General features: G+C 37.8%; 1 protein-coding gene across 3 annotated transcripts in view; it reads right to left on the reverse strand.

Moving 5' to 3' along the window:
* LOC131575979 (cytochrome P450 7B1) overlaps positions 1-21298 on the reverse strand; it is a 125280-nt gene that overhangs the window by 7560 nt on the left and 96422 nt on the right. The window contains exons 2-5 of one of the 3 annotated variants that reach the window (XM_058832160.1): positions 14543-14679; positions 7657-8253; positions 7002-7208; positions 765-943 (exon numbers count right to left, since the gene is read on the reverse strand). In XM_058832160.1, coding sequence (XP_058688143.1) covers positions 765-943; positions 7002-7208; positions 7657-8253; positions 14543-14679 — 1120 coding nt within the window. Of the gene's footprint in view, positions 1-764; positions 944-7001; positions 7209-7656; positions 8254-14527; positions 14680-21298 lie in introns of all 3 variants that reach the window. The other 2 variants (XM_058832159.1, XM_058832161.1) reach the window with 2 other exon arrangements.

Below are 21298 nucleotides of genomic sequence, written 5' to 3' on the forward strand. Positions count from 1 at the left end.
ATTTAACAGCCTCAGCGTGCACCCTTGCTCTTTCTTGCTCTTCCTCTGGGCACCCTGGGCTGGGGACAGCAATCTGGGGAGCAACCTAGCCGAGAGGAGGACTATTCAATTTGCATGCAGGTGGTGAACTTCTGAAGCTGTATTACAGCTGAGGCAGGGTGGATTAATTTCGAGTCTTTGATATTCATTAACTTGAGCGTCAGAGAAAAATACAAGGAGATGACACAATTACCCTCCGAGCCTCACTGCAGAGCAACAGCTTTACAGTCTCAAGTTCACAACACTCTAATTGATCAAGAAGGGGTGAATCCCTACGAAGGGAGGTGAAAAAGCATAAGGCTCAAGTAAGACACTGCTATTATAGGGCTTCAGAGAGTCAATGATGCTTTGCGGGCACTTAGCTAAATGGCCCACATTATTTGCTATTTAAACCACCTTCTATTATTCAGCCCTCCTTGGGTATCAAATGATCCACTGCCAAACAAAGCCCACATTTAGCCTAAAGTTTATGGTAGTCAATGTGCAATTGTCAATTCCTTTGAAAGCAGTCGCAGTCAGTCTCATCACCATATTTCTCTCTTCAGGCCATGAATCCTTTGACCTGCAGGGCCCTAGAAAATACATCTGAAACTAGGAAGATTTGTTCCACAAGAAGGAACAGCAGTAAAAAAAAACAAAAACAAAAAAACAACCCAGAGATCACAAAAGGCTTGGCTGCTTCGATACGCCTGGAGTAGGAAGAGTAGCACCAGCTGAATGTTTACCTTCGGATCTTCATAGACCTCAGGGTCCATGTGCAAAATCTGCGGGTAAAGGGCTATCCAGTCTCCTTTCCTCAAAACGACTTCTTGATTCCCTTCAAGCTTGAGAACAAAATCCTCCTGGCTGATGCGGATGTTCATGGAGGACGAGCACATTCTTAAACTCTCGTTTAAGGCACTCTCTGCGATTAAACACAAGGGGGGAGGGAGGAAGCATCAGAAATATGGGAGATGACTGGAAGTTATACATGGCTACAGCTGCTGATTCTCCAAGGAGTTTAGTAGGGCAGGCTAAAGGGAAAAAAAAAAAAAAAAAAAAAAAAAAAAAAAGGAAAAAACCCATACAAGCAAAACCAAGGATAAAGCAGAGACCAGGAGGAGGCAATACACAACTCCGCAGGGCTGGGGTGGGGCAGTCGGGATGCTGAATGTCCCGAAATGATTCTCACTGATGGTGATGAGAAACCCTGTCGGTTGTAAGCAGCACCAAGTTTTGGGTGGAAAGACATTATTCAGGCATCACGTTGCAAACAACACAATCAAAAGACACTAACGCTTTATGTATTTACATATATTTTGGTGATTGCAAACAAATACCAGTGAAAGCATCCATGGAGCTGTTGAGCTTGCCTTTTGAAAGATGTTGGATTTAATGGTAGGATTATACATTAGAAATCATTCTGCCTGTTAATTCTGTAGTCACTCTGATAGTTTTAAAATGTGTTTTCTTTTCAATGCACTATGCTGGCAAATTATAGCGTCTGTTGTGGTCAGAGTGAGTGAAAGAAATTCATTATTTGCCTACTAATTTTAAGAGAGAAAGACAGTTCTAATTGGCCTAGAGGAAACAAAACATAGTCTTTCAGATTTGGGCAAAGCAAGATTTCTGTCTCCACCATCACATCCTGGAAGGCTCCAGAAGCAGAATGTCCTTGCTTTCCCAGTGGCCTTCACCTTTTGCTCCTAGCACGACAGATTTTATGGCTAATTTCCGGCAATTTATCCTGGCAGTTTGAGGAGGAATTCCTTTGGGAATAATATGCATAATTTGCATAAATCATTCTGATAGCATGTATATCAGCATGTAGCTCCTGTCTAGGGCTGCATCTCTCACTTTGTAATCAAAACTGACTATTTTTCCACCAGCTTGTATGGGCACCGTTATATGTGACTTGATTCCTTCTAATCATTAGTGTGAAAAATAGCCTAAAATAGGGTTTCGTTTGCATGTAATAATCCAATTGTGTCTGCATACATGTTTTGTGATATCAAATAAGCCTTCTCTAAGTGTTCACCAAGGCACTGCAATTGCTGCACCCAAAAGGTTAGTTTATTAGAGACAGTAGCTACCCAGTGTAGTTGCCTCTGAAAAAAATAATAACAAACGTTCTTTCACTAAAAATTAAATCTGGTGCAGCATGCATAGCAAATAAAGTGGCCCTGGATGCTTTCTTGCAGGAGGTTTTTCCTTAAGCATGCATTTGTCTAAAGAAATGAGGCTGCGGTCAGCTTTGTGTGGCCAGCACCGTGATTCAATGTGACGTACAGTGAGTCTGTGCATATTCTTTTGGACTGCCTTCGTTACTATAATCAGGCAGAGTCAAATCGGCTTGTTGGTGACGAAGCCAGAAAAGAACCCTGGTTCCAGAAGATGGCCTCTACTGCGGATAGCCACAAGGCACCTGACACGATAGATTTCAACTGGCAGCGCTCTGGCAACAAAACTTTACGCGGTACAAAGGAAGGGTCCAGCCTCAGCTCCAGACTGCCTTCAACCTGCAGGAAATGAAGCTGGTAGCTTTGTACCGGTCCACCATTTGGAAATGGTGGCGACATACGTAGAGACAGCAAAAACCAAATGAGGAAGAGGGAAGGAGGGGGGAAAAAAAAAAAGAAGAGAAATAATTATAAAGTGCCGCGGCAAAATAGCAGGTTTACGTTTAACTACCCAAGCAATGCGGTCACATCCTATCGGTGGACATCCTCCCAGAAAGCGTGGCAGTCCCTGCCCGCTGCCGGATCTCAAATGACAATTGGGCAGCATATCTTATGCAGAAGTTAATCACAATAATGGAGCACAAAGTGTGGCTTAGCGGTCAGATCGTAAATGACAAATCTGTTTTACCTTCCAGTACCAGTTATGTGTGGAAGGCGAGCTTGGCTCTCGCTCTGAGCGATCATGCCGATAATCATTAGATGACAAAAGTAATGAGTCACATTATGATCAACAAAGGAGAATGGAGCTTATATGGCTTTGCAGGCTCACATTAAAAAAATAGACAGTCAGCTTTCCACAAATGCCAGAGCTATACATTGAGAGGAATGACAACTGCACAATAAAACTGCAGCCTTTACTTGCAGTTGTCATAGTTCAGCAGACACCAGCCATCGCCGCTGACAGACCAGCTGGGTAGCTTGGGAGGCCTTCCATTCTGCACCGTGAGGTACAGTAAATTATCCAGCACGGTAGAGCAACATCTGTTTCTGTGCTTGTGCCGAACAAACAAGGCAATTTAAAGCATACCAAGGGATAACCAAGCAGCAAATGAACATGACCCTCATTTTTTTCCCCCCTTCTTACACACATGAGATGCTAAACTTCACTGTGCAAGCGCTACATAAAGAAGCCAGGCTGTTGTTTGATAAGGTGTTGTCAGAGAGATTTTACATATTTTCTAGAGAGAGAAGGAGGGGGGAAGAGAGAGATATCTCTCATAGTATTGTTATTCTTAGAATCCTCCCACTTCTCTCTTCATTTCTCTTATACTAAAGCTAGCACTCAGCTTCCAATTCATTCTAGACTTTTTTTTTTAAAAAACTGTTTCAATATACTTATAAATATTCAGTCTTTAAACCCTAATTTGCTATACTTAGTTCACATGCCTTCAAGCATTTGTCTTCCAATTTCCACTGAATAAATGCGTACTAATGAGAAATAGAGCAAGCTGCTGAGGCAAAGCTGGGTGACTTGAGCCTGGCCTGCCACCAGCTTGTGATAGGCAGGCAAATTGAGTTAAAATGAAAAGTCTTGTCAGCTGAAATACAACATGGTAGCCAAACAGCAAGCTGTCAATCATCCAGCCAAAACAAGGGACTGCAGGTAATAAAAGGTCATTGCGAATCATAAGTGCATTTGGCTTTCGTAGGCAAGTTAATTTTAATTAAACATGATCTCTATCTGTAAATGTTTTATAAAACTTATTGTGCAGTAATGGATTGTTAATTTTACACTAACACAGAGCAGGTAATAGGGTGCAATAATTATTAGAGTGTATTGTAGGAAAATAGCTATTGAGTATGCAAATATTTGGGGGGGTCATTTACCCACGGGCATCACGGTGTGCCAACACAAACGATAATCTGAAACAAGTACATTTGCATCTTACTCAGAACTAAATGGTATTGCCCAGCCCATTCCAGAAGAATATATTTTATTCCTTTCAATTCAACCAGTGATTTTAATGCTTAGCATTTGTGTTACGACTACACACTCTGTATTAGCTCCTTTTGGGTCCCTTCCCTTTCTTGTGTACAAAACAATTTTTCAAGCTGTGCTCTTTTTGCAGGAATATCTGGGATTCAGCAATGACCTGGGGCAAGAATACTTCACCATATAAATGAATGGACTAATATTAAACAAACGAACTGACTAAACATGCCTAGCATTAAACACGCACTAAGTACATCCCTGCTTTACCCTTGGCATTTCCATTATAACCAGTTTAACTGACAGACCATTTTCATGTGTCCTTTACCACAACAGAGCTCTGTTGTGAGCCATAATGTGTAATAATGTATGTTACTCTGTGCACACAAATACACACGTTTAGATTTAGGGATTGTATTGTGTTATGTAGACAATACAAAGGGTGCTGCCCCAGAAATATCATCAAAAAAAGATAATCAAGGCCAAAATTTCCTAGTCTGATTTTGGGTAGAGTGTGTTTTGCATTTTGGTTTGGGTTTTTTTTGAAATAAAATAATCATGTACCTGAGCTTAGAATTTAGGAGTAAATCAGGCCATGTTGTTCCCCAGACCCAAACAATCTGACCATAATAACAATGCTACTTCCTGAGAAGGATTTTTAGCAATTTCTGCTTCTTCTCCATAGCATGAAGAATCAAAAAAAGTCTCTTGTTATAGTAGGCCAAAAAGAGGACGGAGAATCAGAGCACTTAAAACAGGAGAATGAGATGACAAGCTGATGAACATGCAAGCATCCCACCTGGTCTGTCTCACTCGAGAGCAGGGACACAATCCCAGTTTCCTACGCTCCGGGTTGGCACACAGGGAACGGAAAGAGGAAAAGCTCAGTCTTGGAGGTTTGGGGTCAATGCCCTTCCTGCAACAGGGGAGCTCTTGGCGTGCAAGAAATGCAATTTGGGACCTTCATCCCTCCTATACATTTATTAACAAAACATCCCTTTCCCCTTTCCACTGAAGCATGACTCTAATTCTCTTATGGTACAGATTTTTTTCTATATTATTATTTTATGGGATAGTATCCAGCCCTTTATGACTTAAGTGCCAGAAGAATTGAAATCAAGCTTCTGTTCATATCACATTATGTTTAACATGATTATAAAATTTAACAAAAGTGTTACAAGAATACTACAAAGTAGGATGTGGCACTTCCCTCTCAACACATAAATCAAATGCTACCAAGGTGCTTCAAGATTTCAAGAAGCAGAGGAATGACACAGTTAATGTTTTTAAACTGTTCATACTGTTTTGCACCAGATGGTTTTAGCAAACTACATGGTTTTATTTTCTTTATTCCTACACTTTTGGGGAGCCTTTCCTCCCCCCGCCCCCCCCCCCCCCCTTTTTTTTTTCATGGCCATTCTCACCTTATTCTATAAATATAAACTAAATTCTCTTTTGATCTTCTTGATGCTTGGCAACATATTTATTGGTGTATGCTATCTCTGATGCAAAGTAGTTTTACCTGTGTTCCTTAGAAGTCCATTAAATGCTTAGAAAGTCATGCTACTCACCAGAACTGTCATCTAATATCTCCTCTCTTTCAAAAACATTCTCCATTGGTTAGAGATAGATCTAAAAACAGCCATACTCCAGATGTAACCAACTTAGTAGACTCATGATAAGTAACATTAATATTAATGCTCTAACTTAAAGAAAATGGATCAGACTAAATTTTATAGTTGTACTAATCAAATCAAGTTTGCACACAGATTCTTGAGACATGCCACATTGGGTGATCTTGGAGAATGGCAGCTTTTACAAGGATCCAAACCAGGCACAGAATGCACTGCTCCACTGCCATCCCTTGACACAGCTTTGTTTAAGAATGGAGCATCAGTTCAGGTCATGAGCTACCAAGACCTGACATGAGCTTGTTTGGAACACGGGATTGGTTTTGATATTTAAAAACAGAGGATTATTGAACCTTTAATCTTTTATTCAGCTGTTGTCTGCCCCTGTAACACTACTTGTGGAGACTTACAGATGCTTAAAGGTTAGGTACCTACCTGCTACACCCTCTTTCCTCCCTTGAGCTGTTTTACCATTTCTCTTGCCAGTGTCTGTGTACTACTAAATGAAGTGAAACCAAGAGCTGATGCTCTGAAGGCCTATACAGCTCCTGATTCAAACAACTTCCAACACCACTGGCAAGGGTCTCCCTCTGAACCCGGATCCAGAACCGGAAGATGTGTAGCTCTCTTAAAGCTCCCTCTTTTGAATAAAGTACTGAAAACACCATTTCTCCTCTGCAAATTTTTATTTTCTCATATTTTTTTCTGGAGGCAATGCCCAACAGAAGCCTGTTTTAGAAGTCTTTTTGTTTTGTTAAAGAGAGAAAGAAAGAAATTGCTTGCGGATAAAATACATTTGCAGTTTAAATACACAATCCCACTTTAATTTCAGAAAAGGTTCTTTCTTGGCAGAACCATACAGAAGTATTTGAAATGCATTAACACTTCGGCAGATGCTCAGAATCAAACAACTTAATAGGCATCAACTTTTTTTCAAATAATTGCAAAGCTTCGATTTAGCCTTTTGCATACCTTGCATAGTTAATTACCTAGGCTTTAATGTTTACATGCAATGAGAGTATCTACAGCTATAAACTACATAATTTATAATTGATGTAAATGGGTGTTATTATGTCAATTAGGCAGCTGTGTCCTCCACCTTCTCAGTAAACAGAAATGAGTGATAAACCGAGTTTGCCGGGAGAGCCCCTCTTCTCTTCCTAACAGATAAAAATAAATTACCTAGGTAGACCAGGTTGTCCAATTGTTCTCTGGTGAGGTGGATGTTATATGTGGGCCCTCTCTTTTGACCTGTTGACTGCAGCAAATGGTCAATCTCGTCACGCACCGCTGCAAGAGCTTCTGGGTGCCGCAGAAGATAATACATGGCCCAGAATGTAGCTGGAATCGTGTTTCCCACAGAGGCCCACAGGAAGGCAAAATGATGTGCTGGGAGAAAATAAGTGAAAAGGAAGATTAATAGCGTTTATTACACTGATTAGATTTGCAGTGTGCTAATTAAAAGATGTTAGGACACAGACCCAGCCAAGGATCAGTGAATGCTAATGAGGACCAATAGGCTTCTGAAGTCTAATTTTCTGCTTAATGAGAATAGTTTGAAATGTAATGTCGGGGGGGGTGGGGGGAATAAGGGGAGGAAATGCAGCTCAGTTATAATCTTTCTCATTATCACCATTAAGTATCTTGTTTTACCACCTCAGCACAAAAAAAAAAAAAATCAATTATCATAGAGGGTTGTTTCAGAGTAAAACATTTTATCATTAGCCAATTAGAAAGAACATAAAAAAATTTCAAGGTCGCCATTTTGCCTTTTTATTTCAAAGGTCTATAGTAAATTATTTTATTTTAGACAAGCAATCATTCATAAGTTTCCTACCTGCTTTGTCATAATCTCCAAGCAGCTCATATTTCTCAAATATATCTTGTCTGGCTTGGACCACTTTTGACCCTCCCAGCCATTTTGTCATGTTCTGAAGTAAAAAATGATGTATAAGCTCCTTCCGAACCTTCTTGGTAGCTCCTAGCAACTCAATTGGTATGTTTGCAGCTAAATAGGGAAAGCTGGCATCAAACTTGATAAATTTGTCTCTGATTTCACTAATAACTTTGTGGCCATCTGCAGCAGGAACTCTTCCATATAGTGTTACAAAACTGGCTTCAAACATTACAGAGCAGCAGAATTTGTACATTTTTTCTGTTTCCCAATCTGTTGCTTGTGAGCATTTCCATTCAAATATATCCTGGAGATTTTTCATCATGTGGTCAGAAATGATATCCAAAGGCTTGCCTTGTAGATACTGGTAGATTCTGTGCAGGTTTTCCTTGAGCTCAGGGAATTTTCCCTTTGACAAGGCTGGGTAGTCAAAAGTTTTGGATGCCATTTTATTGGCAAATTCATGAAATTCAAGTTGCTTGCTATTTCGGATGACATAGACGTATTGAAATGGATCCATGATGAAGGTAATATATCTACCTGAATAGAAGAACAGAAAATAATTAGAGACATGTGCACTTTTAAAATCTGGTGACACTTTCAGAAGCAGTAACTGAAAATGAGCCAAAGTCTGTGAAAAAAGCATGCAGAAAAAAACCCCAAGAAACCCCAAGCAAAGATACGTGAATAAATCTGCAAAGAAAATAAAGAAAAAAAAAAAAAAGAAACAAATATTATTTAGATTTTCTTTGTCATGATGCAGATTCCACCAGTGCATACTTTGGAGGCTCTTCTAAAATCCATGTGAAGCCATTTCCATGTAGACAGATCTACTGTTTGTGGCAACAGTTGTGTGTGATCTCTTCAATTGTGGTGCTCTGAAATAAATAATTTACTACTCAGGTCTAATTCATGAAAATACAGTGTGGAGTCATAGCAACATTTGGAAACTGGAGGTTTTTGATGAGCAGAAAGCGAGAAACACACACATTTCACCTGCACAGAGGAAACTGGACGACAGGGGATGGAGTGGAAAACGTGCCACCTAGGCAGCTTTTTCCAAGCAGATGACACAGGAACTCATAATCTGTCAGTCACAGCTTTAACTGCACGCTGCAAACCCCCAACATTTAAAGCTTCTCTCACATCTGGCTCTTTTTCCCTGAAGCCTTGCTAACTCTTTGTTAAGAATGTGCTTAACAGCCATAACATGACTAAGTTTATGAATGTGAAGTTACAGCCTACAATGTAGCAGGGATCATTTTTAGCAGGGGCTCCACTTTGGGATACACACTGTCCCAGGGCTAGGATCCATTGTGTCAGTGCACCACCAACTTCCTACCTTTCCCAGGGCCCTTAAAGAAGTGACACAGTGATACCTTCAGCTCCTTTTACAGAGGGATAAGATTGCATCAAGTTAAATGCTTTTTCAAATTGTCCCTACCAGAGAAGTCCTGCAATTTCTCCCTAAACTTCATGCCAACTGCTGAAGCACTTGGATGCTTGGAACTACCATGAATCAAAATGCTAATGCTCCCAAAGCTCAATTAAATCTTAGCTCTTTATAGATGGCTCTAAATTTAGAGTTCCTGATTCTTATCTTGAATGAAGAGGTGCATTAGGGAAAACAGGTACCTATTAAAATGTGCACTTTCTCTGTGAAACACCCCAGTCACAAACTCAGGGAAAGAGCAAAGCTTTCAGCACTTACAGTCCAATTCTGTCTCACTAAAGGGACAAATCTCCTTTTATTTTAATGGGAACACTACATGCTTAACTGCGGACCAAATTTGGCTCTGTGACAGATGTCCAGAGATAAAGTAGTCACTACCACTAAAAATGTCAAGTATCCATGGTTACCATATAGTGACATCTGAATTATCATAGTTATTTCATATTCTGATTTATATACACATGCAGTGCTCTGTGGTATCTGGGTACACTCTGGACTTCCTCTACAATTACCAGCTGCTATAATTCCCCTCCCAATTACATCAACTGCAATCCTAGTGAAGTAGTAAGGAAATGTAAAGGATATATCAAGACAGAATTTGAACCCCTTTTCTTTTTTGTCAACAGTTTGTGAAGGTTTTTAAGATACTTGGATTTTGTTTTACTGTAGTATAATCAACCACAGCCGTAAATTTAATTTTAAAGAAAAACATATTGAGAAACCACCATGAAAGAGAGATCCTGAATTCTCAGTCCCCCCTTTTCACCTTCTTTTTTGACTACAGAGACTAAAAGGAATTTTTAGTCTTGACCTCTGCAGAATCTTTGTTAAGAGTCCTAGAATTACTCTCCCTTTCCAGCTTTCACCCACTTTCATGCTCTTTATTGAGGCTACCATCTTTGTGATCAAAGCTTGGAAAGAATGCCCATTGGAGCAATTTTTAATAAATAGATTTGGAGTGTTATTAACCCTAAAGATGAAAGCTGGCTTCTTAACTTTGCATTTACAGGGTAAACAATTTAAGTTAAGATTTTTAATTAATATTAATTTAAACCATCTGTCCACCATCTGCTTATTTCTGATGCAAAATATGAGTTTCTTTGTGATCTTTAATCAGACACTTAGCAAACGCACATCAATTCTTATCATTTTTAAGTAAGAAAATGATTTTCAGCAAATGAGTTTTCAGACAAACAAACTATTTTAGTAATAATTTTAAATCAAAACTCACTCACCACTAGCACATACTCTGAAAAAAAAGTCCCTGAGAAAAAGAATATTACAGATCTTGTTTTTATTATTCTCATCAGGTTCCTGGTAGCAAAAAGTAAGTATGTACCAAAATATAATTCATTTTGTAGAATCAATTCAGGTTCCAGACGACATCACTGCAAGTCAACAACATATATAAACACATAAACCAAAATATTTCTTGTTGCTGCATTTAGTTAGGGTCTAGATAATCAAAAAAGTGGAACGCCCCTATAACAAAGGCAGCTTGTTTACGTATGCCATCGAGAATCTAATTTTAGATCTCTTAATTAGAAAAGTACTAAAACCCAGGTCTAATTAATGGCAGTAAGAAAGTTGTGAGAGGGGGTATGGGAACCTTTAACACTTACAGACATCCTTGCACACAGATGCACTACATGGCTACACTGCTTACCCCAGTCTCCTCCATACAGGAACAGATTGCTAATTACAAAACCGTGCCCCAACACCTCCTCTACACCCTGAGCAGCAAACATCCAAAGTGGAACAAACTTTCTCACCTCAAGTTATGATTTTAAATTTTTTAAGTGCCAATATGGTCCTTAGTTTTGCTTTTTAAAGCCTGTCCTTGTCCCCAGTGAGGTTTCTTCCCACTGATTGTCCCTGGTGGTGTCAGAGGCCAATAAATTAAAATCTTTCATAAAGTTTTCAGTTATTATTTGGTATTTTAAAATGCAGCTTCCCCCTCTACTCCCATGTCTTTCCACTGCAGCTAATGTCAAGACAATCTTTGGAAAGTAACCTTTTATGAAATCGATCCAAAATCTTGATACTCATGAGTTTCCATCAGAGTATTGAAAAGGTATCAGCCAAAAATGGAGGCATAATACAATCTCCTCAACTCAGGTAGCCATAAATATTGAAGGCATTTATATAGGAACCACTAGAGACTAAGCCTTTCCCTCTTACTTTGTAAAAAAACCCTTCAACACCAAAAACTAAGTAGACATGTACATATAGAAATGTCACACTCCAATTCCCAATAGTTTAAGTCACTGAGCTATTTCATTTAATACAGTAAAAACAAATCTAAACAAGAGATGTATCCTTGATCCTGCAAAAAGCCTTCTGATTTTCTTTTTTTTTTAATGGCTACAAAACATTCATACTTCACTATCCAATTCTTCAGCCTGCATTACACCCATGCTGCAAATAGCCTAGTTATCTCCATTTAGTTTCTACAGTCTCCTAGAAATAGAAGATTGATGTGGAAAATATGAAAATTGTCAGCTTTGGTAAATCTGAGCATAGAAGCCAGTATTTGTATGATAGTTAAGAAATTACTCTAATAATGCATTCTGGAGCTTTTTAATGCTAATGATGAAAGACAAGCATTTCAGATGGCATCTAATGATGGATGTTATTTCAGCAATGCTTGCAGCAGGCTTCAGCCTGGTAAGGAGTTAATGTAAATTACCTTTTGCCTACAAGAGAAAAATGTGATTTGTTACTGTAGGTGTATCATGCTTTAAAGAAAAGAATGACTTAGCAGCAATATTTGAAAAGGCAAATGTGCTTAGTAAAAATCACTAGGATTATTTTATTAAAAGGTGAGTTAGTCTCAGAGAGAATGTTGCAGGGTTCATTATCACTCTTATTAACTTGAGAGGAAAAGGACACAAAGTTTAATCCCGAGAAACAATGACAAAACTGTTTCAAGCTCTATAAGTTCTTACCTAGCCGTCTGCATATGCTGCTGACCCTTAACAAGCCGAGAGGCTTGGGAAGCATGATCATCTCAACGCCACAGACTCTCTCTCCCTCTTTCCCCTCCTTATTCTTTTCTGATCTTTTTTTTTTTCCTTTCCCCCCAAGAATATCACGTTTACGTAATCGTCCTCTTATTAGGGAGATTCTGCTGAACTGCTGACAATGATGTACAGTGGTGCTGCGCTGGCATGACGTTTGGGGAAAACGATTCTGCTGCACCACCACACAAAACCAATTAGAGAACTATTTTCTGCGACAGGTCAGGAATTTACATTGTTTCTCATAGAAAGATGTGCTTTTTAATTTCTTTATTAAGATGACATCCATGTCCCTTGCGACTTTTAGGGATGACAATCATTTGCTCATCACATGGGAAAGTACAATCAGCAAAATCGCATTACCAGTACGGGGCAACGCCAGAAACTCCAAGCATCGTTCTGCATTTTCCAAATGAACTAGTTTGAGAACCAATAATTAGAACAATATATATTGATAGAATTTTTTGACAGGACCTTTAGACATCCACCAGGGGGGTAAAGTAATGATAGTCCACATACAGCTGGCTACGCTATGTTTGCCGAGCACAGAAACATCATCTTTGTCAAATCAGTAAGATGTAAAGAAATTCTGTATGCCTTCGGATCAGGACACGATAGGAGATACTAACTAGCTCTGGTTTCTTCCCTGACTTGAGGATGACAAACTATTTCTCTTTAATGAAGTCCTGATGGTCAGCTATTTTATACTGAAAAAGAGAACTTAAAGTGGTGTCTCTGGTATGACGAATTCACAAAATCAAACATTTCCCTGCACAAGACTGAAATGATATCCAGAACTAGCTACATTTACCTCAGTCTTTATCAAGGGAGGCTTAGCTCAAAACACTTGAACATAGGGAGATTACCTGAGATGGAATTTGGTTTATCATGGAAATAGAAATTTCTGAAACTAAATTACACTCATAGATTGCTTAAACACAAATTTCTAAATGCAGTCTTGCATAAAAACATAAAGAGGCAAAAGAAATAAATATTTGATTTGACACTTAAGATTCTGAAGTATGACTGTATGTGGTTTTATGAATGTTCTAAGATAATATCTAAATTATAGTAATTAATTGGTATTTGTAAGAAGCCAAAACTGTATTATAGTGTGAATTCAAATCAACAATAAAAAAGACTGTATTTCAACAGGAGTTGGTGTTGTACTGTGACAAACTCACTTTCAAGTTGCAAAAAATCTGATCATACCAGTTTCCAGAAAAAACCCTGAATGAAATTTTTAAAAATCACATATTTAATACAGTAAAAATTCTCTTCCAAAGGAACAAAAAGATTTTTTTAAAAGGAAGAAAAACTTTATTAATTTAAAACGTCTAGCAATTAAATTAATTGACTTAAAAAAAATTCATTCCAAAATATTGCTTCTATGGAAGTATAAAGCTAAGGCTACTGCCCTAGAACTAAAAAGCAAACTTCAGCATTTACACTTTACATTTTTGCCTCAAGCTCCCTATAACTACAGGAATAATTAAAAATTATATAGACTAAAGTTGACCATTTGAATAGGGATATCAACATGTAAAGGTGCAGAAGATGATTATAACCATCTGTATTAATAAGAGCTTCCCTTTCTAAACACAAGAAAATACTGGATTTTATACTGACTTTACTAAAAAGTAGATCTCTAGAGAGAGATGTAAATTTATTTATTTAACTTTCATTCAGGATTTTAGTTTTATTCTATGTTTTTCTTCCACGGCTAAGTGTCTATGTGAAATCACTCAAATGTTTGTATTCAATCTAGCTTAGTAATACAGTTATAAATACAGGAAGCAGCAAGGTTATATCATACTTTATTATATTGTTATTTTCAGCAAGCATGATCGGAGTAAGAGGCTGGCAACGGGAAACTTCTGTGTTCCAGTCCCGATTGTATCACTGAGTCAATGTGTCATTCATTCCCTTGTGTTCCTGTCAACCAGTTGTAAAATGTGTGAGAACAAATTCTGCACTTTTTTTCGTAAGTGTTTTCTAAATTTAATCTGATATTTTTCTGTGCAGTGTCAAGATGATGTTACTTCTCCCTTCTTCAGGAAAAAAACCCACCAATACACAATTAAATGTGCTGGCAAAATCTACGTTCATACAGTACATACCTACAAAATCTGTCAAAATACATATATACTTAGAGATGCAAATAAATCCACACATTGATTGTGATATTTTATAGATAATTATTATGCTTACAATATATGTAAATTTGAGGGATTTTTATGGGTTTTTGCTAGAGAAAAATGTTTTAGGTTAAGAAACATTCTAAACTAAACATTTGGATTAGTATTTAACTTCACTGATGGAAAAAAATCAAGATACATACTAAAATATTTCTCACCAGCAATATGTACAGTGAAAATATCTCCAAATTTCTTTTGCTGATCCAGCAAGAATTTGTAAGCATCTTTTCTAAAAATCAAAGCTTTCCCAAGGTAAGGAATCCAGCCATTTATTAGTGGGGGCTCTCCAGTCTTTCTGTTAAAAACAGAAAAAAAAAAAATAAACAGGAGTTAACTTTGGCATGAGAGCAACTCATTTTTATATCTATTTATATATTACACTTAGATCCACCATTTACATCTATAATTCCTGCAAGGTATAATATGTTGTACAGAAAGTTCTTCAGATATGATGGCAGGTTAAATCTAATCACACCTCTGAGCACTGCAGGCTCCATGTGGTGATTAGGAAAAATAAGTGAGAGAAATTGAGATGCAATTTAACTACAGGTCGTCCAGTTATTACCATTAAGTTATGAACGCAGAAAAATGACATTCGATAGAAAAGCTCCCAGCAAAGACTCATCTCATTTTCAATATTTGGTGTGTCAGAGGAAGATGTATTGGAAGACAATTATGACAGACTTAGGTAAATAGGACGCCAACACACCACACAAAACAAGTATCCTTACAGGTAACGTTTTAGTAATTTCAGCCTACCAGCAAAGAGAACAGTCATTCTAATTAAATATCTTTAAAATATAGGATAATAATACAGCCTGAACATTAACTGCAATAAATCTCAGTCTCTTTATATTTATAGTCTAAGACAGAAATGCATCTGGACAGTTTAAGAAGAAATTCCAGGTATTGATGTTTGCATCCCAGTTTAAAAAAGCAGCCACGGTGTGTTCTTTACAGAATAGTATAAAATACCTTTTAAGAACCTACTAAGTTACATTTTTCTTTTAAAGGAAAAAAGGTTCCCACACTGTCCTACTCCTGACTGCAACTAAATATCTCTCCTTCATGCTGGTCTTTAGTTGCTTGAATCTGATTTACAACAAAGAAACATAAAGCGTGCTTGTTCTGGAAGGGATTAAAACAAATATTCAAGAACAACTCTGCTGCTACATCCCATCTGTGAAGGTGACTTATACTACATGCAGAACAACTCATTCTGATTAAACACAAGATATTTACTAGCTTGGATCTAATCAAAGATCAAGCGATCACAAGCTTTACTACTATCATACACAGCATGGATTTTTATGTAGCTGGATTAACCCTATCATAGTCAGATTCTCCCTTGAACTGCTGTAACACACATGAAAAAAAAAATTAAAATAACCATGGTGTGCTGTATTTAATTTTACTTTCATAATTAAAACTTTTTGAGCAGGAAAATACAAGCCAGAGATTTGCTCACTTACTTAAAAGAAGTTACTATAAATTTAATTTACAGATAAACAGATGTGGCTAAACCAAGCTTCACATTTTCATCTCTTTCTGTTTAACTGACTACTAACTTCAAATTTAAGTTTCCAAGAACATCCTTTTGTCCTCTGGAAAACCTCAGTACATCTTCTTGTCTGACAGTCTCACAGCCAACAGTTTGCCGTGCCTTTTCCATTTCCTTTAGTTTTGTGGCTTTGGTGTTTTGTTTGGTTATTTTGTAGTGTGTTCTTTATACTGATGAATGAGTTTTTTATATTTGAGCCCCTTTTTCTTCAATACCTCCCAGAAACCACTGCACTTATCATCCTCCAGAGGTCAAACAACATTATTTACTCAAGTGGTTCAGAAAACTTTGTAATGTTTAATTCTGTATTAAGTGAATAAAAGCAAAGAACTAATCTGAGATTACATGAGAGGGATCACTAGTCCTGGAAGCATAGCAGCCAACTTGATACCCTCAATTATCCCTTCCAAGCCCGTAAAGAATCTGGATGATTTACCCATTTTTTTCCCCCCCAGACTATTAAGTCCCAAGAGTGTCTGCCTTTCACTTCCCTGGCTGGACACTACGTCCTGTAAGTAGCATCCTGACAAATATTTAGATAGGCTTTTTGTCATCTTCTAATTGAATGCATCTAATTTCACCCTCCACGTTCTGTCATTCGGTCAGAAGCTGTATTCTTCACAAGCTCTCTGCTGGGTAAAAAGAAGGCAGCTCAGAAATCCAGGGGAAAATTAACTTAATGCTCCAAGTCTTCGGGATCACATCAGGGAGACATTTTGCTATTGCAAAGACGTGAGGGTCATCGTTCACTTCAGACATGTTTAGCTCAGCAGCAATAAGCTTAACACTGTTAAACACTGTGTCAAGGCTACGTGGCTTTCAGAGGAAAATGTAACACCAGTTCAATTCACGACCCACAGCAGACTGATAACAGAAATGTGTCTTCATTTCTGGCTTTCTGTCTCTTTGGAAGATGGAGGTCATCTCCACGACTTATTGATGTCTTCTAACACACAGCAAAGAAAAGAGTGGCCACTTGTATTTTAGTGCCCCCCCAAACCCAGTGCTTCTCTGCACAAACCCAAGCAGAGCAGTGCAGCCAAGCCCGCTTCCTGAGGGACCCATACCTGCATCTCGGGATCTCCAAAAGCCTTCATCAACTTTGGGTGCTAAACAGAACCATTAACAAAGCCCACAGAAACTTTTACAGCTTAATTAATTTGCTCATGAACTTTAACTCTGAACTCACGCTTCACAGAAGTTGTAAAATTTGATAATTAGGGAAAATATTACAAGCATTAAAGTTATATTTTACTCATGACAAATATATTGTTGCACCAAATGCAAAGTATAGTTAAGAAATAGAAAAGAGCACTATGAAGTGTTTTGATGGAAATTTAAGATTGCAACTTTTTTAATTTAAGCATTCAGAATGTCTTACAGATTACATTTTATTCAGGTCTAGTCTAACTGCTTAAATTCTAATTCACTTAACAAACCTCACAATATTCCCAGGTCTTTTCACTCCACATATTGGGCTGGTTTTGCTTATATAGAGGAATATCTTTACTTGTCTGAGAAGCCTCTGTGAAGTCAGTAAGACTTAACGAACAAATTTCTCACATATGTGAGTGAATTTTACAAATAAAGCATCAGCAACATGTCCAATGCAATCTATAAGTAGACGGATCAGTTACAAAGTGGAGGGAGAGCAACACAGTTGTATCATCCATCATTGTTAAATGGATAATTTCAAATGGCATTATGCAAAAATCAGCTGGCTACAAATACAGCCCATAAATAGAACGAACAGACTTTGATAACCGTAATTTTTCTTTGCTTTCACAGAGAAAAGATAATTTCTTGTTAGCAAGTAATAGAGTTGCAACATCTACTTCACCAAAAAAGTTTTGGAGTTTGTTTACATTCTCCTTAAGGGAATAATTTTCAGCTCACCTAAAACACTGACTCAGTGACTGAAGGCACTGACTTAGGTGTGATTATTTACCTACTGAGGTAAGGCAACTCTAGAAAATGTGGATGCTGTATCTATGTCTCATTTATGCTAAGCAACAGTGATGCAATAAAGCAGGAGAAAAATGGGCTTCAACATAAGTATTTTGGAAAATATTAAATTAAAAAAAATATTAAATTCAGTGTCTCTAAACATTATCCTTTCACATAGTGAAAGGAATTATTTTGGAAACCCCAGTAAGGTCATTTGTAAAGGTCTCTGAGCACTACTTTGTTTTTTTTAATTTTTTTTTTCAGTTTGTTGTAAAGAAAATATTCTAAAGATTCACACGCAAACAGACTTTGCCATCATCATCTCTTATAGAAATATTATTGTTTTATAAAAGCACACAAGACTATTATTTTCTTGGTTACACCATTTCAACATCACTGCAGTGTAAATGAGAGGAGAATCTTTCTCATCTCACTGGTTATTTGTATTCCAAAGGAGCAGATGCCTTTCAAATTATGCAAAAACCCACAGCACATCTTGTACTATAGCAGATGAACAGGTTAATTTTTCTTTTTGCACATAATAAATCATAAGTGCTTTAACACCCATAGTCGCATTTCATGAACATAAACCTTCTGTTTAATAATGTCTGTTTACAACTAGAATCAGACATACAGTAATCTCTTGCCTGGGATAAACATTAATCCAGATCTGTCTAGAAAAATTATACAATTCATTACCATAAGTAATCTCTATTGTGCCCCATGCTTAACCTTCATCTTTTTTCCTGTCCTATAATCTTGCAAATCCACTGGTGGTGTATGATTGGCATCTGGTGTTCCTGCAGCCTTCAGTGCACACAGCACAGCTGAAGAAGCCCGACACGAGCGCATCACTCTGCAGGGCAACGCCGGTTCAGCTGACCGCTTTTCACAACAACTTTCACCAAAGGCGGAAAAAAACCCACAGGCCGAGGACAAAAAGGTCTAACAATATCTTTTGCCACAGAGGGGTAATTTTCACTTTCCAAGCCATCACTACCATCCACAAAAGCTAAAGGTAGTGCTCTGATTTTTCCATAGTATCTTTGGACAAACCATCATAATACCATGTCCAAGCTGGAACACACCATGTCAGGGGACTTTAAGGAATGGAAATGGATTGGTACAGAGTAGAACAAAAGCTATTATGAACATGTCAAAGCAGTTAGAGATTATTCACAGGCTCGATCACAATATTTAAGCAACAAGACATGACAGACAGTGTCTTTCCAGGGGCTTATGAACACTCTAACTGTGAGGAAAAGAATGAGGCCAAAGGCTTCAACCCCTAGAAAGGTAATCCCCAGAAATGTGGTGTCTGGAATGTCTTCTTGTATTATGAAAGAGAGAACACAGGAAACTTAGGACAGGAGGAAGCCAGTGAGTCTACCTTTCTATAATTTTTTTTTTTTTTTGTTAAATTTAGCAGTTACAGTTTTCCCCTAGACCTATTTATAGATGTTCTACACCTACGAGGACAGAAAATAAATTTTTCTTTCAAATATTTGGCCACAATGTAATTTTTGACATTTATAAAATTATGCATGTCTTAAACCTTCACCCAAATTATCTGACTCAGTGATCTCCCAGAACTCTGAATCTTCCAGGTTGAACACATGCAGTACCCTCAGAACACAGCATTCCCCTCAGAACAAGCCAGATGAGAGTTTCAGCAAATACAGTCTTTTACCCTTGATTTCTCAGCTTACATACTTCCTGTGGAAGTAAAGGCATTGCTCCTATCTGATCACTATTTTCAGGTTTTGTGGGGAGTAAATGGATGCATCATCTTGAGAGGGACATGGATTGACTCGATGAAGTGAGAGTCCTGGATAGAAAAAACCTCACACTGCCACTGCCTATACTCATGCCTAGGTAAAGTGGTTTTATACTGCAGTACTGATAACCATCTCTTTTTCATTAGGATAAAAATCACTCGTAAAAGAAAAGGACAAAGACTCGGAAAAAAAGCAGCAAATACACTTTTGAGCACACCAAGGAGAGAAGAGCTTATCTGTGCTCCCAAAAAGGGCACTATAACAGAACAGACTCTAGTGGTAATGTGAGGCAAACTGGGACAAATGCTGACAAAAGCAAATCAACCAACTAGTGAATTTTCATAGTGATTTTTTTCTCCAGAAAAATGCAATCCTTTTGTTGAAAGTTTTTTTCATGTCAAAAATTCCTGGGGTTTTAGTAAAAATACATTTTTCTCCTTTAAAACCATACAAAGTTTTGTTGCTAAGATCTCCGACTGTTATCCATTCACCACAGGAGCATCTTATATTCTTTCACTTCTTGAAATTTCATTTAGGTAATTCCTAAATATCCAAAAAATACCAAGACTCAATAACTCATTCAGTAACTCCGAAATATCACTCTCTAGGAAATATCGTTCCTTTGTAATTTAGGCTAAATTATATCAAGAATTGTATGCTGACATTGCAGATAGCAATTCTTCACACTGTTGAAGGACACACCTGTAAATTCTACCTCTATTTGTAGTTGCCAGTTGGGACATTGCCTAAAAAGCCAAAAGGCAAGTAAATGCCATTGTGGAAAAGTAATCTGAATAGTTTTAAAATGGAAACCCACTAAACAAGAGCTTGTGGCTCAGGCTTTATCGAGGCTGAAAATTCTGAGAAATTTTACGTTACCAAATGTAATGTCAAGATTCATAACAGCCAGGATAGGAGTCATGGTGAAGACAAGCCATGGCCAATGCAACATTAATTCATCAGTATTAAAAATGAATACAAATTTAGTGCTCATCGTCTTCATTTTGCAATCCCACTTTGCTTCTGCCCTGGGTCAAGGCTGTGAGAGCAGCCATGACTACTCAACACTTCCCCTGACCAAGCCCAAGGTTATTCTATTTCATTTCACATTTGAGGCTATTTGTCCAGCCCAGGACTTTTCCTTTCTTAATTCAGCCTTAATCAAAGAAAAATAGGCTAGGCAGAGATGATGAGAGGCTACTTATTTCATACCTGATATGCCAGGTAAGGTGCTGTGCACTGGTATCCTCCTTATACTTTTCTATGCCCTTCTTGAATAAACTCAGTAATAGAGTCTTTCCAATCTCCCCAAGCAATCTGTTTCTCCTCACAACTAACCTTTACCTTCATGTTGTACCTCAAGCCCACTACTCCTCGCTATGTCTGCAAAGGATAAGACAATAAATTACTCCCTTCACTTCTGCAGGAACACTTAATGTATTTAAAGGTACTCATTATGTTCTCATTTATTCTTCTCTATGTTAAACAACCTCAATTTCTTCCAGTATTTCCTCATAACTATTTTCTAGACCTCTACATACTTGTGTCACTTCTTTCTTGATTTTCTAACATTAGCCCACACCTTTCTCTATGGCAGTGTCTTGCACTGAGCACAGCAGTGCAATTAC

Source organism: Poecile atricapillus, chromosome 2 (assembly GCF_030490865.1).
Source record: "Poecile atricapillus isolate bPoeAtr1 chromosome 2, bPoeAtr1.hap1, whole genome shotgun sequence".
In the NCBI taxonomy this organism is placed as follows: Eukaryota; Metazoa; Chordata; class Aves; order Passeriformes; family Paridae; genus Poecile; species Poecile atricapillus.